This window comes from Gossypium arboreum, chromosome 8, assembly GCF_025698485.1.
Source record: "Gossypium arboreum isolate Shixiya-1 chromosome 8, ASM2569848v2, whole genome shotgun sequence".
NCBI lineage: Eukaryota > Viridiplantae > Streptophyta > Magnoliopsida > Malvales > Malvaceae > Gossypium > Gossypium arboreum.
The window spans coordinates 2,314,697-2,335,108 of record NC_069077.1 but is presented as its reverse complement, the minus strand read 5'-3'; the positions used below and the strand labels follow the sequence as shown (position 1 = coordinate 2,335,108).

The following is a 20,412-nucleotide window of genomic DNA, read 5'->3' as shown; positions in this document are numbered from 1 at the left end:
AACAGACTTGAAATAATTAACAACAAGTTTTAGGCTTTAATACTTTATCTTCATGGCTTACTTTTTTACTCATTAACCTTTCAAGTTTCCATTTCTGTTTTGGTGCCGCCATTTTTTTTTCCACTGTGAATATAAATATTTTTATTAGTATTTCAAAAAATACATATAGGTGTCACCTAATACAGTGGTGACACCAAAAAAATTCTTTTTTTTTTTAATCATCAGATGATTGAGGGAAAAGAAGATGGTATTATTAGCGTGTCAAACGACACCAATGAGTACTGTTGCAAACGAGTCATTTTAGTATACAATTTTTCTTCAAATTATTTTAGGTATTATTTAATATTTTAGGATTATTTATATAAAAACATTTTTTTTCATTTACATTTTGCTTCAAGTACTTTTTTATTTTTAAATTTGAAATTACAAGATATTTAGTACTTTTCAATATCATAATTCTAATGGAACGTGATTGATAAAAATATTATTGCTAAACATCAAGGGAATCACTTTACATTATTTATGGAAAAGGAAAGTAAATTAATTTTTACATATCAAACATTAAAATCACATACCAACCAATAAAATTTCATGAAAAGTGATCATTTTCTATCATACCAAAAATGCTCTACCCATAAATAAAACATTGGTACTCGCAAATTACTTGGGTTCAATTCGGTAAAAAAATTCAAACTCGATTTAATAATTATCAAATATCAATCAAGTTAAATATCATATATATTACATATTACGGCTTGTGATCTTTATCAAATTTTTATTTTCTATTTTTAATATTTTCATACAATTAAATTACATTGCCTTTAATTTAAACTTAATTAATAAAGCTGAAACTTAAACTCGAATATATCGAATTCGTGATAAACAAGCTTACACAAACATTAAGCCGAGTAAGGCAGGTAAAGCGAGTCTGACAATAATTAAACTGGATAACAGAAAATCCCAGATCAGATTTCAAAATCTTATGCTTTTTTCCACCAATAGTTCTGTAACTTTCGATCAAACTTTTTACCCTTTTCATTTCTCCGTGGAGCTTCGATTGTTCAATTTGTCTCATTTACTTATAAACCTTGAAAGAGCATGTCTAGGACTAAGAGTTCCTCAAGCTTAAAAACATCATATCTGACATACAACAGTAATCATATAAAACAAAAACAAAAAGTGGAAAATTTCAAAGAAAGGTCATTTACTTTCTAACTCAATTGGTTTGAATATTCGAATTCGAGCTCAAACCCAAGTTGTTCAATGTTCAAAGCTTGTGCTTGAGACTCCCTTCAAACTCAAATTACCTAAAGAAAAAGAACTAAATTATATTCTAACAGTTAAAAGTGTATATGACAGAAATAATAATCCTAAGTTACGTAATCTATGATTGGCAGACACTGCCATAACTGATGTGGATCACACTACTTTTTTCTCTTTTTCTAAGGGACCAATTTGTGAGCTGATGTCATACATACATACATGAATACACCTAACATGATATAATTTTAGTTTTACAGTGAGTGAGGTATGGACAGAGAGAAAGTATTACATAAATTGATGGAGCATTGTTGTTGTTAATGCTTCTTAAACTTGGGATTTATCAGGCTGCCCAGAGAGTTCTTTCTCAGCAAAATGAAGCAATCTTCTGAGTCTCAACACCATATCGGTGTGAAACGGGAGGGCTGTCCGGCGATCTAAGAATCCCGGACTAACTGTCATCCATGACAGAGCATGAAGCTCTGCTGCAATAGATGCCAAAATCAAATGGTTATCAATTTCGGAATCTCTAGATTCGGAGCTCGGAGTCCTTCCTGCCTGTTTTGCGATTCCTCTTATTACTTTATCTTGGGTGACCTTATTACCTCCATAATAATCAATGAGACTAACGGAAAGAACCGAAGGCCATTCCTCTTTTGGGTGATTTCTGTAGTCTTTCCTCATAGAAGGTACAGCCTTTGAAACCACGAAACCGGTTGAGAGAGGGATCGCAGAGCCCTTGCTATGAAGAAGATGAGCAAGCGGTGGTGATTCTGCAGTTAGACATGTTGGCAGTTGAAGAGGGGTTGGAGGTAGGAACCGCATGCTGGGTGATGGGATCAACATGTATGAAGCAGAAGTTGAACCAAGAGATTTGACAGGAGTGAACCCTTCTATGTAGCTTGATTGACCCGGACCAGTACCACTATGAGTTCCTGGTACACAATGAAATGGTCTTAGTTTATACAAGTATAAACAAATAATACATACAGATCTCATTTTCACTTTCCTTAAATGTAAAAGTGAAACCAAAGAAATGACTTGATGATTAGTTCCTTCGTAAAAGACAACACCAAATTGAATGCTAGTCTAATCAATAGTGTAGCAAAATATAGAAAAAGTAGTCAACAGGGTCGGCAAGATCTGACTCTAGCCTACATGTTTTCATAGAGCCAGATCTCGATCCATCCCTGTAAACATCAGGACCCAATGAGATAATACTATTCTACAGGAAAATTGTTTGGTTATCACTAAATCTAAAAGGTGCCAATCCAATTGTACTGCATTGACAGTGTAGGATGGAAGGCCAAATGTCGATCTCCCCTTGACGCCTTCACTCCTGCAATTTCTCCCTTCAACATTTTTTCCCTCTTTAGAGCCTTCTTTTTATAAATAGTTTGCCTATAAGTACTAGTGGGAGAGACTCCAGAATCCGCCCGATCTTGCATCAACCAATTCGGAGACTCCAAAATCATGTTTTCATAATTAAAAAGTTCACAATTCAGCACCACATCAGCACACTTAATGCTTTAGTATTAAAGAGTTACCAATTGTACTTGATTGCAAAATGCATAACAATATGAGGGTTTGAATGATGAAAATATTTGGGAGAGACTATGGTTAACAGGACAGGTAACCCCTACGCCGCAGACTCGGGTCCCCTTTTCATTTAACCAAACAATTCAATGTAGTCATGTTGTGAACAGCAAATAAGAACATTTGAAGCATCATTTATATTACTAAAAAAGAGAATCAACCAAAAGAGTTAATGATAGCTCACCAGAAGATGGTGAATCTGCTTGCAACACTAGATGTAAAGAATGGTCAACTGAAACTGAAACAAAACTGATGCTCTGCACCCACTGAAGCAATCCCCTGGAGTTGTCAACTAATGTTTGTCCACTCAAAAGCTGCTTTCTTGCGGCGGGTTGTCCTAAACCACCTTTCATAAAGCTAGCCTTTGTGTGAGAACTGTACAATGGACTAGGTGAGGAAGGCAATGTTCTCTCTTGAATCAAACTCATCTCTTGCTGATCCAATGAAGCTCCATTTGTGTTAGCAGGCATGCCATCAGGAACAGATCTGCGCAACTGAAGAGGCCATTTCTTCACCTCAGATCCACCAACTGAATAGATAGCTTTCTGCCACTCTTTAGTCACAGTGCAAAAAAAAAGGTATTAATGCCGAGTAAACAGAAAAAAACAACTGTTGAACTCTAGTATATTAGCATACTTTCAAACCAAAAAAAGGTATATTAGAATACCACATCCTTAGAAGCTTGTAACTAATAATAGGCTAAACAGATTATAATTGCAAGTGTAGAAACAACTTTATAGAAGGAAGCAGAATTATCAATTCAGAATCAACATATGCATAACATAGCCAATTCATTCAATAATATTGCAGAAGGCAGCTTGAATGTTAGAGATAGCCATAAATGCAACAAGGTCATGAGCAGCAATTTTTTGGCATGAGAGAGAAAAATAAAATAAAAACTAACAGGATGAACCAAACTGACATACCAAGGTATTCAAGCTCATAGAAACTTCCTATATGTGTGATCACGAAGTCTCTGGGCTTGACAACACCAGTATCGGATGAAGTGCATGCCTGAAGTATTTGACAGCCCTGCTGCAAAACTTGTACAAACAGGCACTGTAGACCTTTTGTGTCCTGTCTACTGCTAATTCCACCAAAAGGGAATATGTTGCAGTCAAGCAATTCCCCCCTAGCATCAGTCCAGATGCATACCAGCCACCGCCAATCTTCTGTCCATCCATAACAACAATGTAAGCTCGGAATCTTTTGATTACTAGAATCAAGACCATCAGGCTCCAACCCAACATGCTGAGAACCTGAGCCAGGATCAGTTCCTACAGAATTTGCAGCCTGCATGAAGCCGCCACCACTTTCGTCCGAGACTATCTTTGAAGTTTCAGAGGTTGAATTACCAAAAGCTGTAGGAGAAACTCCATGCTCCAAAGAACCAGACTCTGCAAGAATAAAAAGAGGCTCAAACATGAAACGAACTTCGTCAGGATAGAAGAAATCCCCATTTCTATTTGGGTCGCAAATTAATCCTCCCGTCCTTGTTTGCCATGAATTTTCCCAAGCACCACCCCTCAAGCTGGAATCAATTTCACCCTCTCTAGTAATAGAAGACCCTGGGATTCGAGAACCAACAGAATCCTTCCACATTGTTGGAATAGATGTCATAGGAGTTAAGACCGAATGAGATCTAGATAATGATGATGAAAGAGCCAGATCATTCATGGATCCTCGTGAAATTCGTCGAGCTTTGTTGTATACAGTGAAAGCCATCTCTTTAAGAATGACGAGTTCATTAAAAGGTGGGCTTGTAACCCTAAAAATGGCATCCACTGTTACGATCTGAACAACCACTTTTGGAACACTAAACCCAGAAACTACAGGAATATTTGATACCGATGCTTCATCCGCAGCTGCTGAGCTGCTTAATGCCTTCCCTATCTGACTGTGCAGTAGTGATCTCTTATCCCTATCTGAGGGCAGAATAATTGATCCAACAGCAATAGAAGATTCAATGACCGTTTTTAGGACTGCAGTAGGTTCGGGGAAGGGGCACACCACATATATTACCTAAATACAAGAAACCAACAAATCAGGTAAATGATAAAATAGTTTGGTCACATTACGCAAGACTAAAGCAAGTTTACGAGGCAGTCAAATAATTGATTGTATAAGTCACAGAAGGCCATGGACCACAAATTCTGCTCAAGAGTTTATTATTTAATTAAACAAATCATCTTAATTTAGGTATTACAAAATGGGATGGTAATGGTATATAGTATCAATTCCACAAAAATACAACTCTCTCCGAAACTTAACTTCTATCTTAGTCACACTACAGAAGTATATAAACTTCTATACTGAAATTTCTGCTGTACCCTTAAATCATAACATTCTATTCCTACAAGTTCTTTTTCCCCCTTTTTTTAATGAGAACAGTTATGATACTTGAGAAGAACATGTAAATCATTACAGGCAAGATATTTCTCAAATATGGTGCTTTTCAAATATGAACATCAAATACCTATTGTAAGTGTATTCTAAATCCTCCAACCTTCTAATGAAAACACAATTGAATGCCATAAAAATGCTAATAAAATTATGAAAGTGAGAAAGAAATCAATAGAAGAAAGGAGCTTGCCCAATACATGTACCATCAGGTAAAGGACAACCAAACTAAGGTCTAGCCTAGACACCATATGTTCCAAAGAAAACAAGGAATACAGACAAAAAGCATATGGTTCCAGAGAGAAGGTTTCAAAATGCAGCATCTTATATTGAATAAACAGTATATATCTTTTAGGAACAAAAGTCATGCACTTTGTGAAGTAGAACTAATACTGATTTGATCTTGACAGTCGGCAAAATATAAACTCAAAGATAATACACGAATATATCGTTTAAGGTAATTGAAGTATTATGTCAAGACTAGTGAATTTCTCACATGCATTTTTCATAATTAATAAATCAGTGGAAGGAAGAGAGCAGAAATTTTTTTCCCCTTTGCCTGAGTTAAATATCATCCAACCATCATCAAACAAGGAACATGTTGAGAGAGAACCACTTCCATAAAAGATATACAAGGAACATCATACTTACCAAGCATGGGCTGCTTATTCCTTCCTTTTGGTTTGTGAACAAAAATTGGCCAATTTTCAAAGCTTTAAGAGCCTTAGAAAGAGATTTGAGATAGCATGTCATGTCCCAACCATTTGACAGAGAGAGAAAAAAATCACTTATCGATCCCAGGAGAGATGCATTGCTACTTTCTATCTTCATTGATTGGGGGCAATCAAGTAGGACAAAACCAGAAGAAAACCATTTCCCCGAATCAATCTCCATCTGGTTTCCCAAACTCTGAGGTGAGTGAGTTCCCAGTTTGCATGTCTCATATACTGAGAAAAAATAAACAATAAGATCAAATAAGCATGCTTCTACTTCAGAAAATACAAAATGATAACTAGAGCAGGAAACAAACTGCATTGGTAATTGACATCAATATGTTCACTAATCTTAATTGGACCGAATTCACAGGAAACTCATAGGATCCCTGCCCAACTTCACTGTAAAACGGATTTTTGAGCAAAAACCAGCTGCACTAAGTTGTAAAAAGTTAATAACATCTAAAGACAAAGATGAGCCAACAATAAAGACATCCTTGGTATCAAGTACAGGGAGATTCAAGTCCCTTAAAGATAAAAGGATCAAACACCTGGGCAAAGTCAACACGGGTCCAAAACCATTCATTTCTTCCAATAAAAATTTATGAGATTATGCTTCTCAACATAATCCTTGTTGGGTTGACAAAGCCATACTGGGAAACATATAACCTTTTCTTTCTCACCAGGTATGCATCAAAAGTACAATAGCTAAATTGAATTATTGAGCAATAGCCAGCATATTCAATTGAAACAATTCAAACCCAAGAAAACAAAACAAATAATGCATCAAAGTCCCATACCAATTCCTAGTTGTTGAAAAAAATCAGCAGCAGCAGAAGTAAGGGGATCAATATCTGGGCATATAACAGAATAATTTATCTGCAAACCACAAGTTCAGATTATAAACAGAGCAATTTCTAAAACCAGACCAACCCAATAAATAAAGAGTTTTTGTTTTAGCTGGAGCAAGCCATGTGAAGAATCTTACAGGTTTTGGTAGAGCATATGGCTCAAGAGGAGCCTTTTCCCAAAGCTGCAAAGAGTTTCCTGAAGTTTTAAGCCAATCATCCTGGTACCTACAAGTCATCATTTGCACTTATCTGTTCGAATGTCATAACTTAAATAGAGCAAACTGCAAACACTGACTAAAGTATCAACTTCATTTGAAATATGGCCTACTTGGCTTACATGTATACCCCATACTTATCTTCACAAGCAAAACTGTTCAAACTACCACTTGCAAGTCATGTCATGCTATGCACATAATTTACATTTCAAAAATTATGTTATATATCTCAACAAATTCAACTGATCTACTCTAATCTTAACTGATATGTTCTCATAATAGATTTCTACTCTAATCTGCCAATTTTATATCAACATAATGGATCAAAGGTTTCCTGTCAGAAAAAAAAGTTCCATGCACCACCGGATAGCAAAGTTAACTCTCATCTATGAACTATCCTCAAATGCATGAATAGTAGACTAGCAGTAGCTGCAGATAATACCCAGCGATACACCCTGCCTTTAATGCCCTATTAATATGTGCTCGGTATTGTGTTCCTTCTCAAGTAGAGAGAGAGAGCAGAAGAAATCTCCACAAGTGTCTACCAACAGATCATGCTTATAAGCGAACTAAATCTTGGAAATCAAAAAATGAAGAACTCAGTCTAAAGACTCATTCCAGTAGCAATGCAAGTGACTGCTTTGAGTTGTTGATTAACATTTGCTAACAGAAAAAGTTATGATAATAAATAAATAATCTAGACTTAATTGGCTAACCATGATTGTCAATGATTTCTTTGTACCAGATACCATTTCAAACTTAATATACTTTCTAGGGCATAAAGAGCCTCCTTAAAATTGAATGTCATTCATATGAATAGTTCAAGCCAAATGAATTTGCATCATCTTTGTAGACTCAATTGTCTAATTATGACTGTTGAGAATTTCTTTGCACCAAAATGAATTTCATTCACATGGATGGTTCATGCACCCATTCCAAGTGAATTTTATTGGCATTTATCATCATGCCCTTGTAGAAATTATGATATATATAATATTTGTTTTTTCAAGGTATTCTTCATTTTCATATGCAGTAGGCCAAAAAAACCCCAGCATGAAATCAAAGGCAGGTCAATAAAAAAGGGCCCTGTGCCTACTGTCCGGATGAATCAAAAAGGATTCTGCATGGATGCTGTGTCGAAGAATAAAACATACTTTTTAGCCACTGCACATTAACTTAAGCCCTAGGGTTCAACAGCAAAGCACAAAGGTACTTTGCTCGGTCAAATGTCTTTTAGAAATTATTTTAGTTGGTAAATGAGGCATAGACAACAAGGATGATGCCAAATTTTAAATATTTTTGTTAGGCCATTTGCAATCGACTTAAGCAAACTTGTAATTGTTCATGAAATAAAAAATAGAGGACACTTACCCAACAAGTAAGGCAGGTGATGGGAGAACAAAAAGAGTTGGTCTTAGCCGGCTGCTTTGTTGTTGCTCTAACTCAGAACCAGAGGTTTCTTGGTTCAATCTCCTTTGGCTGGTCTCATCAACTTTACCTCCATCTATTGCAACAGTCATTGCATCAATAAGGAAAACCCCTTCGGCGTGTCAAGTTTCTTCAGAACTCCCATAAATGTAACATAATAGTGTGTAAACATACCTTTAAGGTAAGATGATCCGCCAACAGAAGTTTGGGATGGACTCACTGCTTCTCCCACAGAGAGAGTTACGGTACTTGAAGAATCTCGGCATTCACTTATATTGGACTCTGTAGATGATCCATCAGCAGAGGCTCCAACATCACCTGATTGACCGCGACCTCTGCACCAGTCAGTGACAGACAAAGGACCATCCAAACTGCCAAATGCAGATTTTAAGGCTGATTTGATGTCAGAGTGCAGCAAACTGATTACGGAAGAAGCATGAATCTGTAAGAAAATATTCTTTGCATGAGACTCATATGATAAATAGTCAAAGTTCTCTAATCCATCACATCCACACACACGTTTAGACAGTGAAAAGTAACAGACATTGATAACTATCAGCAATATCACATGGAGTTCACTCTTAATTATTATAGGACCCATAGATACTAGTGTAATTAGTAGTCTGGACAATGAAGAAAGCTCACATTAGCAGAAAGTGGATCTACTAACTCCACACCAGCAATGTCCAGGGAATGACAAGAAGCCAAAGTCCCCCCACAACCTGCATGAACCATGGAAGGCCCACAACAAAACCCTCGCCTCCAATGCTCTTGTAATGCAAGCCAACTGTAAGGACAGTCGCCACCATCTGCATCCAAAGCCAAATCAACAAAGGAAGTAGCTTGCTGGACTAGTAATGGAATGCCATCAAGAAGTTCCTGAAGTGGTTGACTTTGCCCATAAGAGAGCATACTTTCCTCATTATACAAATTATGGGTTAAGGATGGACTAGCTTCAATACTTGAAGTAGCAAGCTTTGAAACTTTTGGAGCTCCAACAGTGCGCCATACACCTACAGGTGCATTAAGGTGTCCGTCTAGCATTACTCCATCAATATCACCAGCACTTTTGAAAGGTATAGATTCTTTCTTCACCTCATACCGGCTAGATAGATTGTCTGCCATGGTACTAGGATCATCAGGAAGCTGGTTTAAAACAGAACTTGCTGTAGGCCTACTCAAGCTAATAGTTGCAGGGCTAGTGGGAGACAGAAGTATGTGCCTCATCCTTAACATGGAAGCTTGGAACATGGAACATTCCACTTCAGTTCCAAGCACGGTCTTCATAGATAGAAGGATACGCTCCCCACCAAATACACCTTGTGTCATTTTCCTGCTTGCCGACTTATCTGAATTGATTGAATACAAATTACCAAACTGAGATGTTCCTGACATCTCGTTTGTAGCATTGCTATCATTATGTGTGAGCAACCTCCTGCTATATCTCTCTTCCCTAGTTTCCACATGAGTGTAATATTTCTTCAGTTGGAGCATGGCGTTTGAATCATGCCCTCCAGGGTGGGCCTTCAGATTCATAGGCATACCAGTCTTCTCATCCAATCCACCAAAGCAAGGGAAAGAAGGAGGCGTTGCAGCATATTTGTAATTACTTTGGCTTGAATTAGAACTCTCCACTTTACGAGACTTCGGGAGATAAGGGTTTCTAAAAACTGATGATGAATCACTTGCAGGAGTTTCTACAGCTCCATATTCAACTGCAAACGTCATCAGTGCTTCAGCTTTCATTAAATGATCAAACTCACCAGTAGAAGAAGCTGGAGTTTGATTTGATGGACCAGATGTCACAGCACTATTTGTGACCTCTTGACTTTTGCTCAAAAACTCCTCTGTGACAACTGGAAGAGGTGGATTAAAGCTATCAAAGGAAGGAAGACCTACAGGCAAAAGCATCTGATCTGAAGTATCCATCACCCCAGCTGGACTACTTCCTACATCTCCACAATCTGAAGCACCAAACATAATAGCCGATGACTCTGCAGTTCCTGGGGGCTTCACAATAGGAAGACCATAAGGAGATCATTTAAAGTTTAATCATCTTGAGGCAAAAAGGTGCTAACGACAAGACTGAATGCCAAATGCAGGCCAACACCAGCTGTAACTTCATATACTGAGCTAAAAAAGAGGTGTTTAAGAGAAAAAATACATTCATAAAGTTTACTCAAAAAGAACTTTTCACTGTATCCAGTTGATGTGTGCAGCTTGAAGGCATGAATTAAAACAGCTCGACAAATGCATATGAAACAATATACAGCATTTAAAAACTTTGCTTCTCTAAACAAAGAGTGAACTTTGGGAGGGGGATTTTGAAATGAAGGCATTTTGTTATGCAGCAGCTCAAAACCAGAAGATTGTTTGGGTAAATATTTTTTAGAATGAAAAATGGAATTTGATAAGACTACAAGAAAAGGATGATTATAAAGGAAGAAGAATAATATTAAAGACTGCAAAAAATTGAGATGCTATAATTCCATCTTGAAATTCTTTAGACTACAAGAAAAGGATGATTATAAAGGAAGAAGAATAATATTAAAGACTGCAAAAAATTGAGATGCTATAATTCCATCTTGAAATTCTTTCTCTAAATCCCTCATCCAAACACACTCCAAGTGATTTAAGCCGAATGGTACAAATATCAGATAAAAAGCCTTTATTATAGAATATATGGAAGGATAAGAAATTACCTCCCCAAATGGCAGTACATCATTTTCGAAGAAGTCCCCAAAGTCTCCAAACTCAGAGAGAAGAGATTGGATATCCATGACAATTCCCCTGTCGTCGTCATCCCAATCCCAATTAGACCCAATTTGGTCATTTCCGACACCTGTAATCACTGACCTGTTAACTTCCATGGACCTAATATTAGACTTATACACATCTTCAGTTGGAGCATTTGTAACAGTACCTGCTTGACCATATGACTCTGTCATCCCAATTCGTGGCCGTTTGGAGCCCTACACAGGAATTACAACTATTAATTTCAGAGATCAAACAAAATTTTATGAATTTAGAGAGAATAAAACTACTAAATATGCCATTGACTTTTAAATTCAAAGAGTCAAAATGGCTTCACATTCAAAAGCCATATACAAGTCATTGTTATTTCCTGACTAAATGCTAAAAATATGCAAGAAAAGAAGCCCATCTCAATCCCTTATACAAGTAGTGAAAAAGATACGAAGATTTCACAATTCAGGAGAAAATCTAAACCCCACTATTTGGGCTTTAAGCATCTTTAAATTAAATATAGTAACAATAAACTCAGAAGAACATTGCAGTACTTCCCATCTAAATGGGTAAACTTGCCAGTCGGAAAGCGGACTGTAAACTTGCCAGTCGGAAAGCAGACTTTCTCATTTTTGATACATTTATGATTCAACAAATAACAGAAGTCCACTCCAGACAAGGCTACTCAAATATAGCACATACAACCCTAATAATTTAAAATATGGATGCACAAACATAGGCTATATATGTTTTTGCATTCCTCTCGTCTACTGAGCTTTAAAAAGTATATAATAACATAAGAACGTATTTGTTAGTGCATCATCAGGTGGATATTTTATGGTTGCATGGATGACACCCTTCCATCCAGAATTGACACAAGTAGCACACAAAAATTAAGAAAAAAGTAGCTAAAAAAACATAGATAAAAGTCTCACCATTTTGAGGCAATCAGTCTCCATCTGATCATTAGAAGATAAGCCAGACTGTCTACAGGACGAATCTGCATCTGCCTCCAGGTCACGAGCTCCTGTGGTCACACTATCACTGGAACTACTACTTAAGGAACTTATGCTGCTATTATTACTATTGCTGCTGCTGATATAGCAATGCTGTGTGTGTATTCCACTGAATTCAGCCCAAGATTTTTCCAGAATATCTAAATTGCCATCACTGCAAAAACTAATAACAGGATAAGGGGGACATGAAGATTCAAGAGATAACTCTGGATGTTATCATAGTTACAATTGCTTGCAACCAAGGTCAACTATGGTTCGCATATTCTTAGTCATTGTCGATTATGATTCACCATAACACTAAAATAGTCAAGTCTGGATGTTTTGAGATGAAAGCATTTTAGATAGGGGGGCCCGAAAGTCCCGTCAAAGAGACCTTAGGAAAAGAATGCAACATCTATTGCATTCATCTATTATATTGCAATGAAGAAGAAAAGAATCAGAGAATTTTCTTCAGCACAATTAAGATGACATGCATCCTTAAAATAACTACGTGCAGGAAAAAAAAGTTCTTCAATTGTGGTATTAAGTAAAGAATAGATGATTCATGATTGTTAGGGTAGCCCTACCTCCATATATAGTTTTCCTTCTTCATTTAAACAAGTAAAATTTACAGCATGTCCCACGTGTCTAATGTTTATGTGAATGTGTTGAAATCGGTGCACCCTGATTGTGATATTGAGGCACAAAATAGGAAGCTGTTGGTTATTACTTCTGTTTGTTCAATTGATCAATCATGTTTTTGGCTTACCTTCATCTGTCTCAAAATAGATATTAAATTTAGCTAGAGCAAATATTAAGGAGCTTTTGTGCGACAATTATTTTCTTCATTTAGAATGGTCATTCCATGCATTTTTCACAAGGCTTTCTTGCTTTGATTGTGAATTCATTGGTTTGCAGTTCTTATGCTTAAATCTTTAATGAATACCACAAGGAGGCAAAGCATGAAAGATAACAAACAAATAAGATAATAAGAGGGTAAGAAGGGAAGCAAGAGAGAGAACACTAACCAATGCCTAAAAAAGGATGAACCAGCCAATGAAGGTCCTATCCAGTTTTGTAACCAGAATCTGCAAGTTCACATATAAGCTTTTGTAAGTGTCACACAAATAAATTTACAAGAGAGGAACAAGTAATATGGTTACTGTCATCACTTCATCTTTACAAAGATGAAAACACTATGAAATGTCTTAAAAGGATGCTGCTTTATATATGACAAAAAACCCAGATGCTGCCTGCTTGAAAAAGTTGGCCTCACCAGTTCTCAAGCTGGATCATTACACACAAATCAACACTGGCAGCAATAGAATTACCACAGAATTCAAACATACCTTCTCAGAGAGGATCTAGCAAAGGATGTTTGCAAGACAGGGACAAGCACAGCCTCAGGTGGATAAATAAATGTCTTCTCATGTACTGATAAGAGACCTAGTGGTCCCTTCTGATCAACTCTTCCCATTGCATAAGCTTCAGTAGACTGGTGCTTGGGTAAATTCCGGATATAATCAGGGTTTGGATTCAGTGACTTGTCACCTCTAGATTTCGAGCATCCAAGACTAACTTTAACATAGCAGTTTTGGCCCCTCAACTGGCAGCCAGAACTTTGAGAAGTACGGTGTGGTAGACCAATTTTGCCAGAGTTGCTGAAAAAGAAGAAATTTAACAGCAGAAAGAAAATATCAATCCGGGCACGATCACTATAGGGAAATGAGTAAGTTCTATATAAATGAAAGAAGGTAATAGTGCCAAAAAATTACAAATGAACAGATTATAAATAAAGTCCACCTGAAATATACTTGCTTGACAAGATCGTTTGGACAACATCCTGTGAGTTTTCCACACATTCCATGTGGGGAAATAATCACTACAACCAAACATCAAAATAAATACAATCACAAGCTAGTCGGTGTAGCAAAGATTGCATAACTGACCTTTTTAAAAGCAGGTTGATGTAATGAATAAACTAGTATTCTAAAAAGCAGGAAACTTAACTAACCAATCATACAAGATAGCACAGTCAGTTTTATCAGCTTGATTACACTTTTTTACCCAAACCTGACATCTCTCTCACTCTTACACATACACACACCAAAGCACAAAGACAAGCCTCTTCAAAGTCATTTTCAAAAACCAGAATTGTGAAGGGCACTGAACGAACCAGGAAGCAGGTAACTGGTATTATTAGAAGAATGCTCTAATACTTTTTCTATATCACCAGCTGAAAGTGTCCGGATATGCCTGAAAATATAATTAAAATAGGTATCAAAGCAAGTTAGAGGGAAAATAATAAAGCAACCCAAGTGCAAACTGCTAGAAAATTAAGATGCCAGGCTTCACGAACTTTGAGGATATTATAGCATGTACAAAAATAGATTCTTCTGTAGCAGCAAAGATGAACTCAATTGTAGGCTGTGCTCTCCTGCAAAATAATAATAAATATCATTCCATAAGTGAAGAATAACCAGAAGGAAAATACAACTGATAAGTTATGCTGCGAAATTTTTGCAGCTTTCTTTCCAGTGCTTTTATCTCAAATTTTCAATTTTTTAAATGCAGAGAGAGGAGGCAACAGAGTGGTTAAAAAGAGAACAAAAGGAGAGGAAAAGGAAAAAAAGATTTAAAAGAGTAGAAAGTTAATAACATATATAGGAAGAAAGTGATTGGCCAAGAAATAACAAGGAAAAGAAACACCCAATTGCACCGTAACATACATTAAGTAGTTCCCACTACTGTGATTCTGGAAATCCTCCCAGCAAGCATTTGAGAATTAAATACCCAGATATAAGCATTCCAAACAAACAAATTGTTGGAATTCCTTAAATTAAGCAGATTTTCTACATTAGTGCTAGGAATTTTCTTGTAATATTAGCCATAATCAAATTACTAATTTTTAGGGATAGGCTAATTTCTAGAGATTATTTCCTTTTTTATTTTTCCTGCTATTCTTTAAAAGGCTGTATTCAGATTAAAAGTAATAAGAGAGAATCATTCTTCTTCCTAAAACTTGTTCATGGTATCAGAGCATCAGGAATCCATTTGATCCTGCTCTTTCTTCTCTTCTCTTGTTCTGTTTTTCTCTGTTAGAAACACTACTCCCATGGGTGACACCGAAAATTTCTCTGAGACTGAGATCTCACAAATAACTCAAAATCACAGTCAAGGAATCCCACAAGGTGACCTTAACTCTTCTCTTATAATCACAAATCATCGATTAGATGGAAAAAATTTCCTGCAATGGTCACAATCTGTCCTTATGGTTCTTCGTGGCCGAGGAAAAATTGGGTACATTAATGGACAAATTCCTCGACCAGCATCAACAGACTCTGGTTATGCAACTTGGGAGCTTAACAACTCAATGGTTATGGCTTGGCTTATAAATTCGATGGAAGGTCATATAAGCCGAACGTATCTTTTTTTCAAAACTGCCAAAGAAATGTGGGATGCAATCAAGGAGAATTACTCGGATCTTGGAAATACTTCCCAAGTATTCGAGATCAAATTAAAGTTGAAAGATATTCGACAAGGAACACTTGAAGTCACTCAATATTACAACAACCTAAAGATCTTATGGCAGGAGTTAGACATGTATTATGAAGTTGATTGGGGCGAGGGCTTGGAACACACCAAGTTCATGGATCATCTTAACAAAGAACGTCTCTATGAGTTCCTAGCAGGACTAAATCGTGATCTTGATGAGGTCCGAGGACGAATACTAGGCAGAACCACACTGCCAACCATAGGAGAAGCATTTGCTGAAGTAAGGAGGGAAGAGAAACGGCGTCTTATTATGTTGGGAGACGCAAGAGAATTAAAACTATTGACCGTAGCTGGTCATCATCCTTCCGAGAACTCTGCTCTTATTTCAAGAGGCCCTCAATCTCAAAGGTTCAAAGATGGAATTGATTCTGGTTCAAAAAGGCCATGGTGTAGCCACTGTTATTCCTGTTTTGGAACCTGTCAGCCCTACCACAACTACAAAACCTGCTGAAAATCCTACAGCCACTGTTATTCCTGTTTTGGAACCTGTTTTTCCTATCTCCACTGTTCAGCAACAAGAAACAAGGGTGATTAATCATACTAATGAAGAAAAACAGCCCACTCATTCTGAAAAACAACAAGGAAAAACTCAGGGACTTCGTGTATACTCTCGGAGACATCAGCTGCCTGAGACCGAAACAGCAGTGCCTATGCCATCTTTACCCGAGGACTGTCCTGAGGAAGAAGTTTTACCTCCTTCATCTTCCATCCATCTTCCAATTGCAGTAAGAAAGGGCACTAGGAGCTGCACTCAACATCCAATTTCTCGGTTTGTATCCTATGGAAACTTGTCTAAATCCTACAATGCCTTTGTTTCTAATGTTGACTCTGTAGAAACTCCAAAGAACATAGACAAGACTCCTATGGAACCCAACCTTAAATTAGGAACTGATAAGGATGGAGAAGAAGTAGACAGGAGGAGATATCAACGGGAGAAACATTTGGAAGCTGCCTACAGGATATTGAGATACTTAAAAGGGACTCCTGGTAAGGGGTTGCATTTCAAGAAAAATGTTCGAAGAAATTATGGGCAAGCTGGGTTTGATTCACATCTACACTCCAGCTTGAGGGGGAGTGTTGGAATTCCTTAAATTAAGCAGATTTTCTACATTAGTGCTAGGAATTTCCTTGTACTATTAGCCATAATCAAATTACTAATTTTTAGGATAGGCTAATTTCTAGAGATTATTTCCTTTTTATTTTCCTGCTATTCTTTAAAAGGCTGTATTCAGATTAGAAGTAATAAGAGAGAATCATTCTTCTTCCTAAAACTTGTTCACAAATTCGTTCAAGAATGAAAACAGATTAGGCTTCTCCTATGCCAGTTTAATTGAGGTACATAAAGAATATAGCAAAGCTAAACAAATTATAAAGGTAAAAAAAGATCAACATAAAATAATAGTTTAAGCCTAGTTGGTCACTGTGATTGCAGTTGAAAATTCTAGTGCAAAAGACTGCAACTGAATGCAAACTCACTGCAATCAGAAAAGCATGATCTTGCTTCCACTACTGAGAGTAAAAGCAATCAGGATATTTACCATAAATTTAACCTCCTTTGACATTGCATACTGTATATTTAATTAAACAAAAACAGATAAAACATGAGTAATGCCAACAAAGACATAACAATAAGGTGGAATACGTTAAATTAAAATTAAGCACTTCAAGTAGCATCAGATGCTTATCTCAATAACAATGATGGATGTATCAGCATATCAAGTCTTATACCTACATAACCATTATATGATTTCTTTATTTCATACGTTAATCTGAATGCAGTAACAATGGCCTTTTGAGCCACACAATATCTACTTGTAAAAATTAAATTATTAGCATCTAACAATAAATATAAAGTTACCTGATAGATTCTTCAATTTGTGGAGGATGATACCTTGAAAATACATCACCAAATCTCATGTACGAGAGTCCCAAAAGTGCCCTGTAAAGTTTAATATAGTCATGGTCAAGAATAGTCCAGTCCATGGGCTGGAACAGGCCACACTTAGATGACCATTAATTTTTCTTGCCCAAAGCCCAGCCTGGTCCATTGGGCCCAGAAGCCCACTTTACTATTCAAAAAATTTAAAAATATATTTTTTACTAACTAAATACTAAATAGGGTCAGACCTGGGCCTCAAAATCATGTCTAAGGCCTGATCCGATGTTGACAGGTCCACTCTAGACTTATCCAATATGACATACTGTTTATGGTCTAGGAAATGGATGGAAACAAACCTTTCTATGCGATTCCTTAAAGCCTGAGAAAGGGCAGCAGCAACCTCTTCTGAGTCACCAGGTGCCAACCAGAGTCCCGAAGCAACAACTTCAACAAAATAAATAGATGAGTAAAATAGTGCATTCACACCGTGAAGTAAGTGTCTATATGTGTGTTTCATGCAGATGACAAAAGGAAACTGAGTACTGAAAGAAGGATGCCACTCTAATCTACAAAATCCCTAATACGCAAGTACTAAATACACCAGCAAGCATGTAGACACACATATAACTAAAGAAAAGAACAAAGTCAATGATAAAAACTCAGGGCTACGAGATACCTCTTAACCTGGACACTGCAGATTGAGCAGAGTCCACAACAGATGCATGACGTCCAGGGATGAAAAGCCACAGCTTAATCTTCTCATCTGCAGTGCATCATAAAACTCCATTAGATATAGGAAATTAGTGTATTTTATCTCTTTCTTTCAAAGTTAAACTACAGCAGAGTTCATTGTCACAGACCAAAGATTGGAACCTAACCTGGATTATGCAGACCTTGAGATGGATCCCAGGGTCCAACAAAGGAATTGGTCCATGCACTAAGAAATCCCTCCTTCTGTAGCTGCAGATGGGACGAGAGAACTAACAATGTAGCAGCATCTTTCTGCTCTACTTTTATTCTGTGCAGCCTCAAAAACAAATTATAAATTTCTGATTGTTTACACATTAACTCTTGAATATTTACTTCTTCAAAGCTCCAAGAAGAGTGTAGAAAGATGAGAAGAAACTGATACCCTCGTTACTAACCTTTTGTCAGGGAGGGAGCTTAAATCAGATTCAACAGGGTGAAACTGGAACCACGATACTTGACTGAGACCTCCCTGTAGAAATGGCCCATGTTCCATGTTAAAGAAATTATTTAACCTTATAGGTATTAAAATTCAAAATCATTTGTAACTACAAAATTCACAGCAACCTGATAAAAATGCTTTAAAAGTCAGGCACATGTGTATGATGATCAATCCAAGTTAAATGAAGTATGAAATTCAATTGCTAGTAAACCTAAAGGTTGCAAATCCTTTAAAGCAACTAAAAAATTCCTTTGTTACCTTCAAAATTTCGCAAAGCGCTTTCAGCGCAAATAGTAAATCAAATAAAGTAAAAACAAAACTGAAAGATAAAATGCCTAACTGCTAATCCGCAAATAAGTCAGAGACCATGTAATAAGTAAGCAGTATGAAGTTAGTTAGTCAAGATTCAAACTAGTTCCACCAGGAATTGTTCTCTAGTTAGCAAATGAATTATTAAAGTAAACAGCACTAAAATTTACAGCAACCTGATAAAAATGCTTAAAGAGTCAGGCACGTGATCATGATGATCAATCCAAGTTAAATGAATTATGTAAGTCAATTTTTAGTAAATCAGAAGGATATAAAACAGCTTAAAAATTCCTTTATTACCTTCAAATTTTCGCGAAGTGCGTTCAAATAAAGTAAAAACAAAACTGAGAGATCAAATGCCTAACTGTTAATCCACAAACAAGTCAGTTACCATGTAATACGTGAGCAGTACAAGGTAAGTTAATCGAGATTCAAACTAATTCAATCAGGAATTATCCTCTAGTTCGCAAAATGAATTATTTAAATTAAAAAGCACTAGCAAAACCCTAATTCGATCATAACGAACAAAAAAAAAACATAGAAAATTAAAAGAGAAACGAAGAAGCGACATACGATTCTAAAAACATTCGTCCACATGACTTGATAATAACTGCAAAGAAGCTCTCTCTCTTTCTCGCTGTTCGTCGTCTTCTTCTTCAGTTTCACCAAAATTGAAATTGATTTTTCCCCGAATTACCTGCCATTTTTTTATTTTTTTGCAGATTAAAGAGCCAAGGGAATAAAGCTTTCTAGGGTTCCGCTATTTGTGTGTCAAGTTTCAACCGAAACTGTTTTAAAGCCCATCAATACCCAAAAAATACTTCACTTTGTATTCATTTATTTCGTAACACAAAACAGCATTAGAAATTTTCTGGTTAGTACTTAGTATATATAACAATAACCAGAAATATGTAGATCCAGGACGAGGATGGAACAAAAACAATGTTCTGAAAACGAAAATAGTAATAATAATAATAATAATTAAATATGGTTTATTTTAGGTTAAAATATCTGTTAGTCCCTATACTTTGATAGATTTTCGATTTAGTCCATGTAATTAAAAATAAAATTGTCTTTTATTTAAAAAAAAAGCTTAATTCAGGAATTGGTACCTAAATTATATCATTTTTTCATCTTGATACTTAACCTGTTTTTTATCAAAGTGGTATATAAATCACTTTTTTTCAGTTGATACTTCCGTTGATCCAAGCATTAATCAAGTCGTTAAATCTATTTTAAAAGGATCTTGACCATAATTTAGTATCTAAATTGTACTT

General features: G+C 36.4%; 1 protein-coding gene across 2 annotated transcripts; it reads right to left on the bottom strand.

Annotated features, from left to right (window-relative positions):
• Window positions 1-1,187: 1,187 nt before the first annotated feature.
• Window positions 1,188-20,093, bottom strand: LOC108469588 (mediator of RNA polymerase II transcription subunit 13). 2 transcript variants are annotated; one of them, XM_053031821.1, is made up of 23 exons: window positions 19,709-20,093; window positions 18,783-18,856; window positions 18,516-18,655; window positions 18,314-18,400; window positions 17,994-18,081; window positions 17,617-17,697; window positions 14,563-14,640; window positions 14,380-14,459; window positions 14,007-14,085; window positions 13,553-13,864; window positions 13,232-13,291; window positions 12,144-12,378; window positions 11,387-11,435; window positions 11,166-11,305; window positions 9,109-10,473; window positions 8,638-8,905; window positions 8,407-8,539; window positions 6,958-7,045; window positions 6,770-6,848; window positions 5,908-6,203; window positions 3,783-4,878; window positions 3,041-3,409; window positions 1,188-2,195 (listed from the first exon to the last, which is right to left on the bottom strand). In XM_053031821.1, the coding sequence occupies exons 1-23, from the start codon at window positions 19,730-19,732 to the stop codon at window positions 1,588-1,590; spliced, it is 5,829 nt and encodes a 1,942-aa protein (XP_052887781.1). In that variant the 5' UTR covers window positions 19,733-20,093; the 3' UTR covers window positions 1,188-1,587. The 2 variants fall into 2 exon arrangements, with proteins under 2 accessions (XP_052887781.1, XP_017625990.1); XM_017770501.2 differs by having other exon boundaries at window positions 11,166-11,435.
• Between the last annotated feature and the right edge of the window lie 319 nt (window positions 20,094-20,412).

Bases quoted from the DNA above. Each gene is read 5' to 3' on its own strand.
- LOC108469588 (XM_017770501.2), bottom strand. From the start codon at position 19,732: ATGTGGACGAATGTTTTTAGAATC. The intron at 14,460-14,562 runs GTTCGTGAAGCC...TTATATTTTCAG, and splicing joins CATGCTATAATATCCTCAAA to GCATATCCGGACACTTTCAG. The intron at 3,410-3,782 runs GTATGTCAGTTT...CTGTGACTAAAG, and splicing joins CTATGAGCTTGAATACCTTG to AGTGGCAGAAAGCTATCTAT.